Source organism: Panicum virgatum, chromosome 1N (assembly GCF_016808335.1).
Source record: "Panicum virgatum strain AP13 chromosome 1N, P.virgatum_v5, whole genome shotgun sequence".
In the NCBI taxonomy this organism is placed as follows: Eukaryota; Viridiplantae; Streptophyta; class Magnoliopsida; order Poales; family Poaceae; genus Panicum; species Panicum virgatum.
The window spans coordinates 7,734,586-7,749,327 of NC_053145.1; the positions used below are offsets into that span (position 1 = coordinate 7,734,586).

Below are 14,742 nucleotides of genomic sequence, written 5' to 3' on the forward strand. Positions count from 1 at the left end.
ATCGTCGAAAGCACGTTTGCACCTTCCTGATAGGGTATAGGTCAGGTGGCACGCCCTGCATCTCTGGAAGCATCGGCGTGTGCCAGGATCTGGGCCGTTGACCGAGGGACCGGTGCCAGCCAGCGCCCCGGCAGCCTCCCGGCTCTTCGTGTTGCCTGTCGCTACTCGCCGGTGGGTTTTGACCGACAACAGTACTCTTGTGGGAAAGTTGGACCATCCCGGTCCTGGAGCAGAGCTCAAGGAACTTGATCCTCCCAAGGGGCTTGGTGAGCAGGTCCGCAAGCTGGTCCTTGGCATTGATGTAGCTCGCATTGATGCTTCCTTCCTCCAAGCAGCCTTGGATGAAGTGGTACCTCACCCGGATGTGCTTGCTCCGTTCATGAAAAACGGGGTTCTCTGCCAGGGCCAGAGCAGACTTGCTGTCCACCCTGAGCTCCACCGCTTCAATGTCCCTACCGAGGAGAACACCAAGCAGTCGAGCAAGCCAGATCGCCTGAGTCGAAGTGGTGGAGGCCGCTATGTACTCAGCCTCGCAGCTGGATGGGGCCACCACCTGCTGCTTGACCGACTGCCAGCTAAGGAGGCACTTGCCGAGGAAGGAAGAGGATCCTGCTCGTGCTCTTGCTGGTGTCGATGTCACCGGCGTGGTCGCTGTCGCTGTACCCGACGAAGTGTGCCACCCCAGGGCACCTCGGGTAGTGGAGACAGTAGTCGAGAGTCCCTGCAACATAGCGGATGATTCTCTTCACAGCCTGCTGGTGCTCCATCGTCGGTTGCTGCATGAACCGACTAACGTAGCCGGCGGAGAACGCCAAGTCTGACCGTGTGTGGGCGAGGTAGCGAAGGCTCCCCACAAGTCGCCGGTACTGTGTAGCATCCACCTCCTCCATCGTGCTGTTACGGCTCAACTTCAGTCTTTCCTCCATCAGAGTGAGAGCTGGATTGCAGTCAGTGAGCCCAGCTAGCTCAACAACGTGCTTGGCATAGGCGGTCTGTCAAAGCATGATCCCGAAGTCATCCTGGTGCACCTCGATCCCTAGGTGGAAGGAAAGAGGACCTAGGTCACTCATCTGGAAGATGGGCTTCATCTCTTCCTTGAACGTCGCCACCTCCGCATTCTTGGTGCCGGTGATCACCAAGTCGTAGATGTAGACACCCACCAGCAGGGTATTTCCTCCATTGCCCCGCCGGTAGATGGCCGCCTTATGCGAGCACTTTGCCTTCCTTGCCGGGGATTGCGAATCCCGGCGGCTGGTGCACGTAGACCTCCTCCTTCAAGTCATCGTTGAGAAATGCCGACTTGACGTCCATGTGATGGACATGCCAACCCTCCTGGGCAACTAGCGCAAGGAGGAGTCGCACGGACTCCATCCATGCCACGGGGGCGAAGGCATTGTCGAAGTCGACCCCCTCCTGCCTGCACGAAGCGTCGTGCCACCAAGCGGGCCAGTTGCCAAGCACTCCCACCATCTGCCACCCATGACGAATTTGACAAGATAACCAAAATTGACCGAAATATGAACTTCATTCAATAGTAATGATGACGAATTTGACAAGATAACCATAATTGACCGAAATATGAACTTCATACAATAGTGATAAAATTTCCTTTTGCCTAGCACTCCCACCATCTGCCACCCATGACCATGAGACCGTCCAAACTTCCAATCGTGATTCGCCAGTTCCTGATTCAGCAGGCGGCAGCTAAACTGAGCCTGAGCTCCCGTCACGACTCGGCCAGTTGCCGCAGCCCCACTGGCTCGGGCGAACTCTGTGTGTTGAACTTGTAACCGGAGCTTCCTACTCTGCGCAGGGAGGCCTTGTACCTGTGTGTGTGCTGAACTTGTAACCTGGCCTTCATTGTCCATAGACCATAACGGTCCTGTATGTACGCACTTTTAACAGTGAAAATTCTACACTTTTCATAGTGCCAACTACCAAGCAACGAGTCGCGCACAGAAGCCTCTCGACTCCTCTGTTCCCAAGCTACAGTTGCAAAAGGCAAAAGAAGGGTTCCCAGTCACCGCTGCCGGCGGAGACAGCAGCCTCTTCCGCCTCTGATGGCTTGATGGTTGTCGAGAGGAAGCGGAGGCTGCTGGGCTCTTGCCAGTGGGTGGTGGTGTAGGTTGTAGTCTAGGTCCTAGGTCCTCTAGGTTTATGTTTCCTGGCGTCTCCGGCGAGGCAGCGGCGGCGGCGCATCAGAATAAGTCCTCTCGGACTCTTCCTCGCCCCTTTGGCGTTCAACTCCGGCGTCGAAGGCGAGCCCGTGGAGGTGGTGCTTCCGTTGTGGAACTTTTGTACTGGAGTTGCTCGGCGGTGGTGCGTCGTCCTTGGCGGCGGCGGCGGCTAGTGCTGGTCTCAGGTTTCCAGGGTGCAGTGGAGGCTGCGGGTGCTGCGGTTTCAAGTTGGATGGATCGAGCTCGAGCTTCCCGCGGTGGCGGTTGTTGTCGGCGGCGTGGTTCGATTCAGGGTCAAGGGAGCTCGGGGCGCGGCCCCGACCGATGGAGTTTCAGCATCGGCTTTAGCTCGCCCGTGGCGGCGAATGTCTTTTGCGGTTCATTTCAAAGCCACTGTAAGATGGAGTTCCCTTCAGCCTCGGGTTCGGCGGCGGCGGTCGCCATTGGCATGCTTCGGCGGCGGTGGCGAAGGTTTCTTGAAGCTTCTACCTGGAAAGGGTCTTGGGACCGTGTTGTAATTTCTATTTTTCTTGAGGCCCTTTCTGAAAGTTGGGTAGGACAGCTGTCCCCATATTCCTGTACAGTATGCTTGTATTTATACGCGCGTCCTTGTACGATATCCTTAACTCTTAATACAAGCATGCTTAATAAAAAAAACTGCCAAGCAACACAATATTTCTGATCTCCTGTTACCCGCTCTATTGGTGTGTTGTTGTAATGAGTAAATGTATAAGGACTATTGTGTAATGAGGAGGAGATAAAGAGAAGAGAAGGGCTATGGAAAAAACAACCCAGCCACAAAGATTTCCTCAATTCCAACATGGCATCAAGAGCTAGGGTTCGAACCTGAGTGGCAGCGGCGTGGTGCGTGCATGCGACGGGGCGCGCGATGGCTGTGTGGCGCGCAGGAGCAAGGTGGCCGGGCGCGAGCGGCCGCTTGCGCGGTGGATCGTGCGGCGCAGCGGCGTTGGCCCAGCGGGTCGCGTCGAGCGCGAGGGGCGCATGAGCGGCATCATGCGGGTGTGAGTTTTGAACTGCTGCATGTGAGTTGTGGGGAGCTGCTTGCCTCCTTGGGGAGCTGCTGCGTGACCAGCACTGGCGGAGCTGCAGGTGGTTGATTGCTGGTATTGTTTGGTACTTTGGGGAAGATTCTGGTCCGCCGTGCTTGTGCTATAGGATGTTGGTCAATTCAGGATTAATACAGAGGGTGTGGTGAGCTGCGATGGTGGTGAAATTGGAGTTGAAATTGGGAGCATGCTCTGTTGGTGTGGTTGAGCATCCATTGGTAACTGATTTTGGGGAAGTCGAATTCGTGAGTGGTGGTGAAGATGAGTACTGAAGGTGAAGGTGCAGGTGCTGGTGGTTCGGGAGGAATTACAAAGGGTGCTAAGAAGATAGAGATGGAATTGAGGGCTCGATTTTTTAAGGCGTAGATTGAAACTAGAGCAGAGTCATTGGAGGCGGAGGTGTTGGTGAAGAAAAGAGAGTGTAATTTAGTAAAGGAGGAGGAGAAGATTTCTATCACCACCTCAGCTAGTCCTGCAGCTATTATTGGTAATTTCGGTAACTGCGCCAACTACGCCCACATGGGCGAAGGTACTCAGGCACAAGCACTTGCATCCTCATATAGGCATCACATAGATTGGATCATAGATTCAGGAGCATCTAAGCATGTCACGGGCATGTCTAGTCATTTCAAATCTTACAGCCCATATATTCATTCTGAGTGTGTTCGAACTGCTGATGGCACATCCCAACAAATCCATGGTGTAGGGTCTATAGAGTGTACACCATCCCTTAACTTATCTTTTGTCCTGTATGTTCCTTCGTTTCCAGTCAATCTCATCTCTATAAGTTCAATCGTTGACCAGTTCAAGTGTACACCATCCCTAAATACCTATGGAGTGAGGCTGTGATGACAGCGGTTTATCTAATCAATCGTATGCCATCTAGAATACTTGGCAATAAGTCACCTGCTGAGCTCATGTTGGGACGATGAGAGTTCAAGGTGCTTCCTAAGGTGTTTGGTTGTGTTTGTTTTGTCAGAGATCACAGAGCTTCAATGGGAAAATTGGACCCACAAGCGGTGAAGTATATCTTTGTTGGCTATTAATCTACACAAAAGGGATACAAGTGCTGGGATCCCATTGGAAAAAGATTGTTTGTGAGTATGGATGTAACATTCCATGAGGAAGAACCATACTACACAAAGAAGGGCGATCTTGATCCATTCTTGGAGGAGTTCTCTTCAGTCATTGAGAGTGACAGTAGAGAGAGGGAGAATGAGAATGGTGATGCGCAAAACGATGGTGTGACTCATGAAAAGGTGGTTGTTGGGACAATCCCATGTCCTATAAATGAGCATGGTGGTTCAGGAGATTTAGCCAGTGAGGCTTCAGGAGGTGTTATTAGCGGTGGTGCAGAGGCTGATGAGGCTTCAGGAGGTGTGAGTGGGAATCATGATGATCCAGGTATTGCTGATAATGTAGAGGATGATGAGGCTTCAAAAGGTATGAGTGGGGATCATGATGATCCGAGTATTGACAGTCAGGAGGGAATGGAGGATGGTGAAGCTGTAGTTGTTGGGACAATTCCGTGCCCCACTGTGGATAAGGTGAATGAGAAGCAGGGGGAGCAACCCATAGTGTATTTTCGAAGGAGGACTAAGAAGCAGGGGGAGCAACCACAACCCGAACAAGCTAAAGCTCCAGTCTCATATCTCTCCTCGGACTCCTCTCCATCGAACCTGCCACCCACAGCTGGTAATGTTTCTCCCACCTCTGAATCTGTAGAGTTACCCCTTGCACAAAGTAGAGATCGTTGAGTCAATGCTGGAAAACCTCCTCGTTATGGTTATGAACATGACATTGCTAAGTATGTTTCATACTCTAGTGTCTCTCCTGCATATAGAACATTTATTGCATCATTATAAGCAGTGTCTATTCCGAAGGATTTGAGGTGTGCTAAACAGGATCCAAAGTGGAAAAATACAATAAAAGAAGAACTACTTGCCCTTTAAAAGAACAAGACATGGGAACTTGTTCATCTTCCAAAAGGAAAGAAGGCGGTTGGGTGCAAGTGGGTATTCACGGTAAAGCAGACTCCTGAAGGAAAGGTGGATAGGTACAAAGCAAGATTGGTTGCAAAAGAATATAGTCAAACATATGGAATCGATTATGATGAAACTTTTGCACCTTTGGCAAAAATAGGCACAGTGAGGACATTGATATCATGTGCATCTAATTTTGGTTGGCCACTTCATAAGCTAGATGCGAAAAATGCATTTCTTCATGGTGATTTGCAAGAAGAGGTATATATGGAAATTCCACTTGGGTTTTCAAATGAACAGACTCTTGGAAAGGTGTGCAAACTTAAGAAGTCACTCTATGGCCTGAAGCAGTCACCATGTGCATGGTTTGACAGATTTAGACGAGCAGTGTGTGATATGGGGTACTCTCAATGCAATGGAGATCACACGGTCTTCTACAGACATCAGGGCTCTCATATTGCTATCCTAGCAGTTTATGTTGATGATATAGTGATCACTGGGGATGATGTAGAGGAGATCAAGAAACTGAAGGAAAGGCTAGGTAGAACCTTTGAGGTAAAGGATCTTGGACCACATCGATACTTTCTTGGGATTGAAATTGCTAGGTCATCAAAGGGAATTATTCTCTCCCAAAGAAAATATATCCTTGATCTATTGGCGGAGACAGGGATGCTTGGGTGTCGCCCATGTGGATCACCTATTGATAGGAATCACCAAACTTGTGCTGAGTCAGGTGACTTTGTGGATCGGGAGAGATATCAGAGGCTAGTTGGTCAGTTGATATATCTTTGTCATACTAGACCTGACATTGCTTATGTAGTGAGTGTGGTGAGCAGGTATATGTATGATCCAAGAACTAGGCACCTGGAGGTGGTTTATCAAATCCTGAGATATCTGAAGGGAACCCCTGATAAGGGGTTGTGGTTTAGAGCAAATCGTCACCTGAATCTAGAAGGGTATTGTGATGCTGATTGGGCAAGCAGTAGGGATGATCGGAGATCCACATCCGGATATTATGTGTTTGTAGGTGGTAATCTTGTTTCATGGAGAAGCAAGAAGCAAGTTGTGGTGTCAATGTCTACTGCGGAGGCCGAACATAGGGCGATGGCTTTGGCTTTGTGTGAGATGATGTGGTTGAAGAGTCTTCTCAAAGAGCTTAGAGTGTTGAAGAATGAGACTATGTTGCTTTATTGTGATAATGTAGCGGTAATCAATATAGCAAATAATCCAATTCAGTTTGACCGAATAAAACATGTGGAGATTGATAGATTCTTCATCAAGGAGAATATAGACAGTGGTACTCTAATGTTGGAGTATGTCAAGTCTCGTGACCAACTAGGTGATTGTCTCACAAAAGGTTTAGGTCCTAAGGATAATAAGTTGGCATGTAACAAGATGGGCATGTTGAATATCTTTAGCCCATCTTGAGGGGGAGTGTTGGTGTGTTGTTGTAATGAGTAAATGTATAAGGACTATTGTGTAAAGAGGAGGAGATAAAGAGAAGAGAAGGGCTATGGGAAAAACATCCCAGCCACAAAGATTTCCTCAATTCCAACACGCCCACTTTTCTAGCTAACACGGTGAGAGATGCAATCAGAGTAAAATGAAGCTTATGTTTAACAGCAACCTACAGCTTTCCATGGCTATAGGGACAGCAAGAGAGTTAAAATTTAGGCGTGTCGCTTACTGACTGACAATTCCACTAGAAGTAGTGCAGATTCCAACAAAATACTTCGCAAATCCTCGTTCCAAACGGGGCCATTGCAACAGTTTTGCTGCCTCGACAAGTCCAGGCAGCCAGGCAGGCGCAACAAAACAATAATACTGCGATCAGGATGCCATAGTTCAAAACAAAATTTATTACCCGACGTCCGACGACAAGTTGCCGTTCATCGTTAATTGGTCAAGCACGGGACAAGGAGTACAACAGCATACACATTACATGGCTAGTGCACCAATCTAGCCCAAAGTTTTGTTCCTGTCTGGTGACTTATTATCTTAGACTAACACATGCATGCCCATTTGCCTGACAGACTGACGGACTGTCCACTGCAGATGATGCTGTGAAGCAGAAGAAGAGTTGTAGGGGTGTAGTTGTACGCTCCAAGCTCGTCTCCTTTGGTAGGTCGATCCCCAGGAAGTACAGGCTGCAAATGCAAAATCACATGATAAATACTGCTGTCCACGGTAGTATAGGTTATAGTTCCTATAGGTTACAGCATAAGCACTAATTCTGTTTGGAAATGCAGTATTCCAGCACTTCAACGCTCCAAAGATCCCAAGCTATTGCAATAGGATATTATGAACTGCAGACTTCATTTATCCAGGTTAATATACCAAAAATTTTGTTATATGTTAGCATTGTAAGACTACATGCAGGACAGAAGATCTGGATCCTGGCTAAAGAAGCATGAGTTTAGTACTGGTAATTCCCATAAAGCACTTAATACATAAATAAAAACATACCAGTAGGCAGCAGTGCGTGGCAAGATCATGTCTGGACCACATGTCCCTGGACCTGGAGGTCGTGAGGTTCAGGTTTCATCAGCTGAGCCATCTTGAGGCCCTTCACTACATCTGGCATGGTCGGCCTCTTCCATGGCTCATCAGCAGTGCATTCCAGAGCAACAGCAAGTACACGCACCATCTGTTCCCGCCACAGACCTGAAACTGGTAAGGAAGGATCAAACAACTCACCCTCCCGGCCCTGGGCAATCATCCACCGCACCCAGTCAATAAGATTCCCACCCCCTTCTTCCACCTCTTCCCCCGTAGGTGGCCGCCCGGTGAGCACCTCCAGCATGACAACACCAAAGCTGTAGACATCCCCCTTGGCAGTGCATTTCATTGTCAGTGCATATTCTGGGGGAATGTAGCCAAGCGTGCCAGCAACGATGGTGCTAACATGAGTATCATACGCACTGATTATTCTTGCAAGGCCAAAGTCAGAGATCTTCGGTTCCATGTTCTCATCCAATAGAATGTTGCTCGACTTCATGTCCCGATGGATGACATGGGGAACAAAGCCATGATGGAGGAACATGAGCCCGCGGGCAGAACCAAGGCAGATCCTGAGACGGTCAGGCCATCCAATTGCTTTAGGAGTACTATTTTCTCGGTCCCTCAGCCACATCTCAAGGCTCCCATGATGCATGTGTTCATAGATTAGGAAACGCTCATCACCACGAGCACAGTAGCCAAGTAGGGGAACAAGGTTCTGATGCTTCACCTTTCCAATGGTCTCCATCTCAGCAAGGAATTGACGGTCACCAAGGAACTGGTGGCTACCATATAGCCTCTTTATCGCAACTCTCTGGCCTTCAGGGAGCGCTACCCCATAGACAGTTCCAAAGCCACCATGGCCTATGACGTGCACTGCATTGAAATTATCGGTAGCTTTCAGGATATCATCTATGGTAAACCTCAGCAGTGCATGCTCAAATGTAGCAAGATTGATGCTCAGAGGTTCCCTTGAGCTTGACTCGATTGTAACCCTGGATTGACTGGCAGTGACAGGTACTAGGGGCAATGGCCTGTTTCTCAACAGCTTCCATCTCAGAAAAAGCACCAGAAGAACCACAGTGACAATGGTGACAGTGACACAAATGGCCACTACTCTTAGAATTACATAAGGGCTATGGGCCCCCTTACAGTTGACACTATCAACAGCACAAATGCCTGATGCAGCACAATCTGATAAGCAATGCATGCCATCATTGTTGCCAGAGAAATTGACCAAAGAGATGTTTGGTATATTGCATATACCACAAGGGATGGCACCACTGAAATTATTCTTTGAGATATCAAGATAGCCCAAAAAACTGAGATTGGACAATGCTGATGGCAAATTTCCAGTGAGGCTATTGTTGTGGATATCGAGATAAGACAGTTGCCTGAATTTTGAGATAGACTCATCTAGGCTCCCTGAGAAATGGTTACTGCTTGCATTTAAGAAGATCAGTATGCTTGATGGTTCTTCATAGCCAGTACAAGATAACGGGATTTTACCAGACAGGTTATTGTTACTGACATCTAGACGGTTCAGGGTCTTGCTGCATAGTAAAGATTGGGGTAGAGAAGACATAAATGCATTACTAGACAAGTTTAGAACAGCAATGTTGGGAAGAATGCGGCCCATCTCAGCAGGAATATTACCAGTTAGGTGGTTATTTGAGAGAAAAAGGCCTTGCAAGGTGAGCAATGGTGCAGACCAAGAAAACATAGGTCCAGCTAATGCATTAAAAGAGAGATCAACAATTCTAATATTCTTCAGCTCACCAAGCTCTGCAGGAATAGATCCATTCAGCAAATTACCTTGCAGGTGTAGCTCCTCCAGAATAATACAATTCTTGATCGCTGGTGGGATACGACCAGTCAACCAGTTATATGACAGATCAAGTAAGCCGTGATGTTGAACATACTCTGAGTCAGGATGAGATGGGTTCGTGAATCCCCCACATATCTCAGCAGGAATAGAACCAGAGAGCTGGTTGTGAGACAAAACCAAGCAAGTGAGCGAAGTCAACTGCGATATGGATCTCGGGATGTGTCCGTTCAGATTATTAGAGCTCAGATTTAGCATGACTAGGTTTCTGCAGTTGAAGAGCTCTTGCGGAATGCTCCCAGACAGTCTATTCCCATTAAGAGATATTTCTGTCACATTCTCTAGTGCACCGACTGCCTTTGGGATAGGTCCTTCCAAGCAGTTACTGCCCATTTTCAACCTCTGCAAGTTGTGGAGTTTGCCAATGTTGTCAGGGATATGGCCAGTAAGCATATTATTGTTGAGGTTCATTGCCAAAAGGGTTGAAGACTCAAACAACTTGCAAGGCAACACTCCTGTAAATCTGTTGTAAGACAAATCCAATGTTTTGAGCGGTAGCTCAGCCAGGTATTCGGGTATCCCACCATTGAAATTGTTACCTTGCAAATCGAGATGAACCAGGTTCTTGCATCCCTTGAATGCCTCCTCGATACTCCCCGTGAGATTGTTACAATGCAAGTCGAGTGTCTGCAGTAACTTGGCTTTACATACGGTGGGACGTATAGAACCATCGAACTTGTTGTTTGCCAGGTTTACAGAAACAACATTTCCCCATTTTTGAAGCCAATCACTAATAGGACCGGACAATCTGTTTTCTTCTGCTTCAAAACGGGCAATACCTTCTAAGCCTGCAAGCTCTTCAGGAATGCAGCCAGTAAAGCCATTAAACGACAGATCTAGACCATTAAGCTTCTTGCAGTTACCAAGTTCTTTGGGTATGCTCCCTATGAGCTTTGCATTCCTTGCAATCAGGGTGGTTAGATTCCCCAGATCACCAACAGACGCTGGGAGTTCCGAATTGAAGTAATTGCCTGATATATCAAGTTGATTTAAGCTTCTAAGACTACCAATTGACCAAGGGATGGTGCCTGATAAGTTGCATTGACACAGAGAGAGTTTCTGTAGGTGCTTCATGTTACCAATATCTTTTGGAATCCCTCCAGTGAAATTGTTGAACCCCAAAGATAAATGCTCAAGCATTTTCAGATGAGTGATCTCATTAGGTATTGGGCCCACCAAACTATTTGAAGAGAAATCAAGTGTCTGCATGTTCTGCAAAGCACTTATTCCAGGAAATATTGATCCAGTGAGCTTATTCTTGCTTGCATCAAGGTGGAAGAGCCGAGTCAGGTTGCCAAAAGATTCTGGTATCGATCCATTGAATCTGTTCTGGTTAAAGCCCAGGACCTCTAGGTTCTTCAGACTGCCCAGCTCCGGAGGAAGTTCTCCAGAGATGTTGTTATTGGATATCAATAACTTAGTGAGGTTCTGAAGATGAGCAATGGCAGGGCTCAATTGTCCAGATAATCTGTTTCCATCTAGCTCTATTTCCTTCAGCATCTTCAAATCATATAACGAGAAAGGTATGGGCCCAGTTAGCTCGTTATTGCTCAAGTCCAGGTACTGGAGATTCTGCAAATCTCTCAAAGCTTCTGGAATCATACCAGATAAATCACACCTACTTAGGTCGAGGCAACCAAGTGACCGGAATGTCATGATGCATAATGGAAAAGGGACACGGAGTGGCACAGATGACAGTTCTATGGCCACAACAGTGCGCCGTCCTTCACAAGTTATACCCGTCCAGTTGCATGGATGAGTTTCTGAATTAAACCAGTTCCGAAGGAAGCCTTTTGATTCAGAGACTGCGTGCCTCAGAGCATATAGATTGTTTATATCAGATTCAGCGAAAGCAGAGGTAGCAATGAAGCAGACGAATAGGATGAACAAGCTGACACTATTCTGCAAAAAGGAAAGGTGATGTCAAAACTTAAAACATAAGGTATCAATGCTAAGGTACAATCGAATTATTATTCATGTATCAGAGTTCTGAGCAAGCATCAAAGCAACAAAACCACCAGCCAATGAAGAGCACAGGCATGCTGACAAAATAAAGAACTTGCAACGAGTACGTTCTAGCCTAGAAGCTATAAGAAGTCAAAAGGTATTTAAGTTTGTCCAACTGTCGAGCTATGTTTTGCCTTAGTTACAAAGCAAGAAAAGCTCAACCGATGGAGCCTGATTTGCAATGCCTACTGCCTCGTGCTCATGAAGGGTTTATATGAATCGGGCTTTCAGAAAGCAGCTTCGTTGGATTTGTATGCACATGCTAAATTAGTGATGGAAAACCATTCTATCTACTCTGCAACTTTACCAGGAAAAACAAAAGTCTGCTTGATCGATGACCAATCAACTGTAAATTTTGTCTTTTATATAGGAGCATCTCCAACAGATTACTCATATTTCATATTCAAAACATATTCTCTCTATTACCAATAACTATTTTTGTGTTTTAGGTAAGAGAAAAGTTTATATTGCCCCCTGAACTTGTCACCGATTTTTTTTTTTTAAAAAAAACCCTTAGCTCCAAAACCGGACATCCTACACACCGAACTCTTGAAACCGTTTGATTTTAACCCCCCCCCCCCTCCGCCCCCCCCTTGGACCAAAACCATCTTGGTTTTCACCACAACGGAGCGGTTTTTCCTTTTTCTTTTCTCCCTTCAACTTTCATAGCAAGAAAAAAATAGTTAAATGGGTCTAAAAATTATGAATTCTTTTACATAGCTTGAGTAGGTGATAGAGAAACTATTTTAACTATTGTTTTTAGTTGGAATGCAAAAATTTAAATATGAATATTTGAATGTGTGTTAAATCTAAGTTTCATTGAATTTTTAGGGCATCAAAATGTGCTCTAAATTTATCAAATTTGGAACTTAAGGTTCCTTTTGAACCTAGTTTATCATGTTAATTTTATTTCATTCATGTTCCACAGAAATTATCAAAATTTTGTTAAAATAATCAAATTTGGTGCAAATTTACCCTTTATGAACAAACTTAAAATATTGCTATGGAACATTAGTCAAACAATATTAACATGATAAACCAAATTGAAAATAAACCTTAGGTTTCAAATTTGGTAAATTTTGGAGCATGTTTTGATCCCCTAAAAATTCAATGAAACTTAAATTTTACCCATATTCAAATATTTATATTTCAAAATTTTTTGCATCCCAACTAAAAACAATAGTTAAAGTAGTTTTTCTATCACCTACTTTACCTCTATAAAAAATTTCATATTTTTTGGCCCATTTAACTATTTTTGTCTTGCTAGGAAAGTTGGAGAGAAAAAAGTAAAAATGAAAAACTGCTCCACTGTGGTAAAACCAGGGTGGTTTTGGTAGTTGGTAGCACGAGGGGTTAAATCAAACAGTTTCAAGAGTTAAGGGGGTCTTTTAAACTCCGCCGGGGTCAAACGGACTTTGCAGTTATTAAGAATAGGTTAGAGAAAAAGTGCAATTATTGAAAATAGGGTAGTATATTTAGGAGGGTCAAACGGACTTTTGCAATAATTAATAATATAATAGGGTAGAGGAAAAACTCCTACATTTAGAGGAGAGGGAGGTGTATTTTGGTGTTTATAAAAACTTATAGGTAGTAGTAATTAGATTGATAATCTGCTAGAGTATCCTTAAAACATTAATTTTTTAATATTGGAAAGAGAGATGAGTAATGTTTTGCAGATGCTCAGCCGCCAAATTTAAGAAGCGATCGACTCACCCGGCGCCCCAGCACCAGCACCAGCACCGGCCCGCCCGCGGCGCCGCACCGACGGAGCAGGCCGAAGCCCGCGCTTCCGCGCCACCTCCACCCCCAACGTCACCTCAACACCGCCAGGAGGACCCATGAAGGCGGGGAGGCAGCTACGCGGCGAGACGAGGCGGTCGATGGGCGGAAGAAGGATAATGTAGTGGGTGGCGCGGAGCAAGGAAGCTTCTGCGGTGTCCGCCGGAGGGCGGAGCTGCGCGAGGCCGCGAGCGCGGCGGCGGCGGCCATCGACCGGCGGCGACGGGTTCCATGGCGGCAATGGCGTTACACGCCGGCCCGGTTTGGGCTTTGGCCCATGGGCCGTTTGGCTGTGGCTGGAGTGATTTTGACCAAGTCTATTTGGACAACGACGGAGACAATGAACGGCCGTGGTTTGTGGTTTGGTCCAGGCTTCCAGCTTGGGATGGTGGCTCAGACAAAAAAACAGTTGAGATTTGAAAGGCTTTTTCACTTGGTACTAATATTTTTGAATAACACTAACAGAGGACCACAGCAAGCTAGGAGTAAAAAGAAACAAAACGCTGATGCAAAAAAAAGAAGAAGAGAGAACAGTACCAACAAAGCTTGTAGTCAAACACCCAATGAAATGAATGATTGTGAAGTGTGAACCTAGTACCTTCCAAACCATGATTGCCTGCCCCTGAGCTCCACAGCAATGTATAAGGTTCAGCTTCAGAACTCGAGCAATAGGATGTTCTGTCACGAACAACCTGTGATAACAAAAGGAGGAAAATATGTGAGAATTTAAAGTAGTGCTAAAGCATTATTAATAATCAAATGTGTAAAGTAATAAGAGCTCCACCATTCTAATGCCGCAAAAGAAGTGGCAAGCTGGATTGACAAAAGGGTAGTTTTCTCAAAGGAAAGAAACGCTCTAGAGTCAAGACCATTGATAGTCAGTCATGTAAGTTAATCAAAGCTTCATGAGTAACTCTACTATTGCAAAAGAAAAAGTTTAGTGGGTCTACATATGCTAAGTTATCGATAAAAATACCTTTTCATAAACATGAACAGCTATTGAGGTTTGAAATACTTCACACTGTACTCCCTCCGTCCCACTATATTAGTATTCCAGGGATTCAAAATTTTTACCACAATATAAGCATTTGTAGAGCGTGGATCCCACATCCATCCTTATCCTACCAGCTCGCATCCCCTGCCTCGCTCGCCCGCCGCGCCCATTCCCGCTCCGTCCGCCGCGCCACCCACCTCCCCTGCAGCTTCGGCCGCGGCGGCGCCCGCTTCGCTCCCGCTCCGGCCGCGGGGCCAAGCCGCCTAATCCCCTGCAGCTCCGGCCGCGGCGGCGCCCGCTTCGCTCCTACTCCGGCCACCGGGCCAAGCCGCCTCCTCCCCTGCCACTCCAT

General features: G+C 46.6%; 1 protein-coding gene across 1 annotated transcript; it reads right to left on the bottom strand.

Moving 5' to 3' along the window:
- Positions 1–7,062: 7,062 nt before the first annotated feature.
- On the bottom strand, positions 7,063–14,742 carry LOC120653251 (leucine-rich repeat receptor protein kinase MSP1-like). Its single transcript, XM_039931029.1, has 4 exons — positions 14,522–14,742; positions 13,995–14,088; positions 7,693–11,512; positions 7,063–7,373 (listed from the first exon to the last, which is right to left on the bottom strand). Exons 1-3 carry the CDS (start codon positions 14,740–14,742, stop codon positions 7,718–7,720), a joined length of 4,110 nt encoding a protein of 1,369 aa, XP_039786963.1. The 3' UTR covers positions 7,063–7,373; positions 7,693–7,717.